General features: G+C 45.1%; 1 protein-coding gene across 1 annotated transcript in view; it reads left to right on the top strand.

The window, feature by feature from the left end:
• Positions 1 to 743: 743 nt before the first annotated feature.
• The window catches only part of LOC107296104 (collagen alpha-3(IX) chain), a 20,851-nt gene continuing 18,542 nt past the window's right edge, over positions 744 to 3,052 (top strand). The window contains exons 1-3 of the mRNA XM_015825448.1: positions 744 to 788; positions 1,373 to 1,426; positions 2,477 to 2,548. Of these exons, the coding sequence (XP_015680934.1) occupies positions 744 to 788; positions 1,373 to 1,426; positions 2,477 to 2,548 (171 nt within the window). The remainder of the gene's footprint in view (positions 789 to 1,372; positions 1,427 to 2,476; positions 2,549 to 3,052) is intronic.

Here is a 3,052-nt window from a genome sequence, read left to right as displayed (position 1 = left end):
CAACACAGTGCTAGGCTGCATTAACAGAGGGATAGAATCAAGATCACGTGAAGTATTAATACCACTTTACAATGCCTTGGTAAGGCCACACTTGGAATACTGCATCCAGTTTTGGTCACCACGATGTAAAAAAGATGTTGAGACTCTAGAAAGAGTACAGAGAAGAGCAACAAAGATGATTAGGGGACTGGAGGCCAAAACATATAAGGAACGGCTGCTGGAATTGGGTATGTCTAGTTTAACGAAGAGAAGGATGAGGGGGGACATGACAGCAAGTCTTCCAATATCTCAGGGGCTGCCACAAAGAAGAGGGAGTTAAGCTATTCTCCAAAGCGCCTGAAGGCAGGACAAGAAGCAACGGATGGAAACCAATCAAGGAGAGAAGCAATCTAGAACTAAGGAGAAACTTCCTGACAGTGAGAACAATTAACCAGTGGAACAACCTGCCTCCAGAAGCGGTGAATGCTCCAACACTGGAAGTTTTTAAGAAGAAACTGGACAGCCATTTGTCCGAAATGGTATAGGGTTTCCTGCCTGAGCAGGAGGTTGGACTAGATGACCTCCGAGGTCCCTTCCAACTTTTTTATTATTATTATTATTATTATTATCATTATTATTATTATTATTATTATTACTACTACTACTACTACTACTACTACTACTACTACTACTACTACTACTACTACCACTGGATGACATCGCCAGGGCCCGTTGCCTTGGAAGAGTGAGGAAAATTCTCAGGGATGACTCACACCCTGATTGTTATCTCTTTACTCTCCTACCATTGGGTAGGTAGGAGATATAGAAATATAGCCAGCCGTACCAACAGGCTGAAGAACAGCTTCTATCCATGGGCTGCCAGGCTCCTGAACGGGACATAACTTTACGCATGATAGACTCGTGAGGCCGGCGTGCTGTGCAATTAGCTCACAGGGTGTAATAAGTTGGTGGGTTTGTAGTCACTGTGAGTTGTGGTGGGGGGGGGGCACGGAGGGAGGCTCAGCCAATCTCATTGTATACATGTTATACTTTGATCATAAAGGTTCATTCATTCCCATCGCACAGCCTTGAAGTGCCAGGTTTTTCTCAGGCCGAAAATGGCTCACATACATTCCTCACCTCCCTCCTATCTCCCAACACATTCCAAAAGCATTCCCCTCCCTTCCTCCCTTATTTACTGTTGTCCAGCTGCCAGTAGAGGTGCGTTATGAGTCAGCCTTTCCAGTTGCCAAGTATGGAGATCCCTGCATTCAAGCCAATTTCTTACTTAAAATATGGTCACCCTAAAATTGATGTTCCTGAAGACAGTACTATCTGCCTTTGACTCCCCCCCCCCTTTTTTTTTTTCTTTTTCTTTTTTTTTTTTTTGCAGGGAGAAGCTGGTCTACAAGGACCCATCGGAGCAGCAGGTGTAAGAGGTTTCCAGGTCAGTCAAATTCAGAAGATAGTTTTGGGATGGAAAGAGTAACTGTTCCCACACAGGATGGGCAGCTGCAATTTGTACCCGTATCCAGCTTGTAGCAGCACTACCAAGGATTTTATGCTGTTAGCCGATCAAGTAGGTGTGCCAGTGTTTCTCACCCTCGGCAACTTTAAGACGTGTGGACTTCAATTCCCAGAATTCTGGGAGTTGAACTCCACACGTCTTAAAGTTGCCGAGGTTGAGGAACACTGAGGTAGAATATATATCCAATTGTCCAGTCTGCTCTTCAATCCTCCCAACACTCTTCTTCCCATTGTGGCTGGGGAATTCTGGGAGTTGAACTCCACACGTCTTAAAGTTGCCGAGGTTGAGGAACACTGAGGTAGAATATATCCAATTGTCCAGTCTGCTCTTCAGTCCTCCCAACACTCTTCTTTCCATTGTGGCTGGGGAATTCTGGGAGTTGAACTCCACATGTCTTAAAGTTGCCGAGATTGAGGAACACTGAGGTAGAATATATCCAATTGTCCAGTCTGCTCTTCAGTCCTCCCAACACTCTTCTTCCCATTGTGGCTGGGGAATTCTGGGAGTTGAACTCCACACGTCTTAAAGTTGCCGAGGTTGAGGAACAATGAGGTAGAATATATATCCAATTGTCCAGTCTGCTCTTCAATCCTCCCAACACTCTTCTTTCCATTGTGGCTGGGGAATTCTGGGAGTTGAAGTCCATACCTTCTTCAAATTGCTAAATTCTAAAAACTGGTATAAGTGAAAGTAGCAAAATAAGGCAAGGTTCTGCGAAACTAAAAGGGGCTGGAGAGATGGAAAACTAAAGTGACTTATAGGGATCTACGACATGGAGATTTACAAGCAATTTTTTAGTTAAAAGCTGGCTAAGATGTTGTTTGTCTCTTTTCAGGCTGTTTTAAGCCATCGTCTGAAATGTTTGCTGATTTTGAGTAACTGAGCAGTTTGATTCAAACGTGAGAGCTAATCCCTTCTCCCTTTTTTCAGCTTTTTCTCTTATTTCTGTCTTTTTGTTTAACTTTCCAGGGTCGTAGAGGATCAAGTGGGGAGCTGGGCCGACCTGGTGCCACGGGGCTACGGGGTGAATCCGGCGAGCAGGTAAATCCTCTGCAAAAGTGAACAATTGATCTGATGAGGCTTTGATGAATATCACTTTGATGAGTGCAGAATTCTTTTGGATAGGGCTGTAATATTTAATGTGTTCGTTAATCAGTTCTGTAATCTAAGTTACAGAATCAATTTAAAATATTTCCACTGAGGGAAGAGGGCTGCAAAGGAAGATTTTTTTTTTACTGCATAAATGTTAGATGTTACTATTAAATTACTTTTAGTTAGTTAAAGACCAGCTGTCGGCCGTGACCAGGGGGGCGTTTTATCAGGTACGCCTGATCCACCAGTTGCGACCTTTCCTGGACCGGGACGCCTTGCGCACAGTCACCCATGCTCTCGTCACCTCCCGCCTGGACTACTGTAACGCTCTCTACATGGGGCTCCCCTTGAGGAGCACTCGGAGGCTTCAACTGGTCCAGAATGCGGCCGCGCGGGCGGTGTTGGGAGGGACTCGTCGCTCCCATGTAACACCGTTGCTGCGCGAGCTGCACT

The sequence above is a fragment of the Protobothrops mucrosquamatus genome, unplaced genomic scaffold (assembly GCF_001527695.2).
Source record: "Protobothrops mucrosquamatus isolate PMUCROS unplaced genomic scaffold, P.Mucros_1.0 scaffold2642, whole genome shotgun sequence".
NCBI classification, from domain to species: Eukaryota; Metazoa; Chordata; class Lepidosauria; order Squamata; family Viperidae; genus Protobothrops; species Protobothrops mucrosquamatus.
The sequence above is the reverse complement of the archived record's forward strand: the minus strand, read 5'-3'. Positions and strand labels throughout refer to the sequence as shown.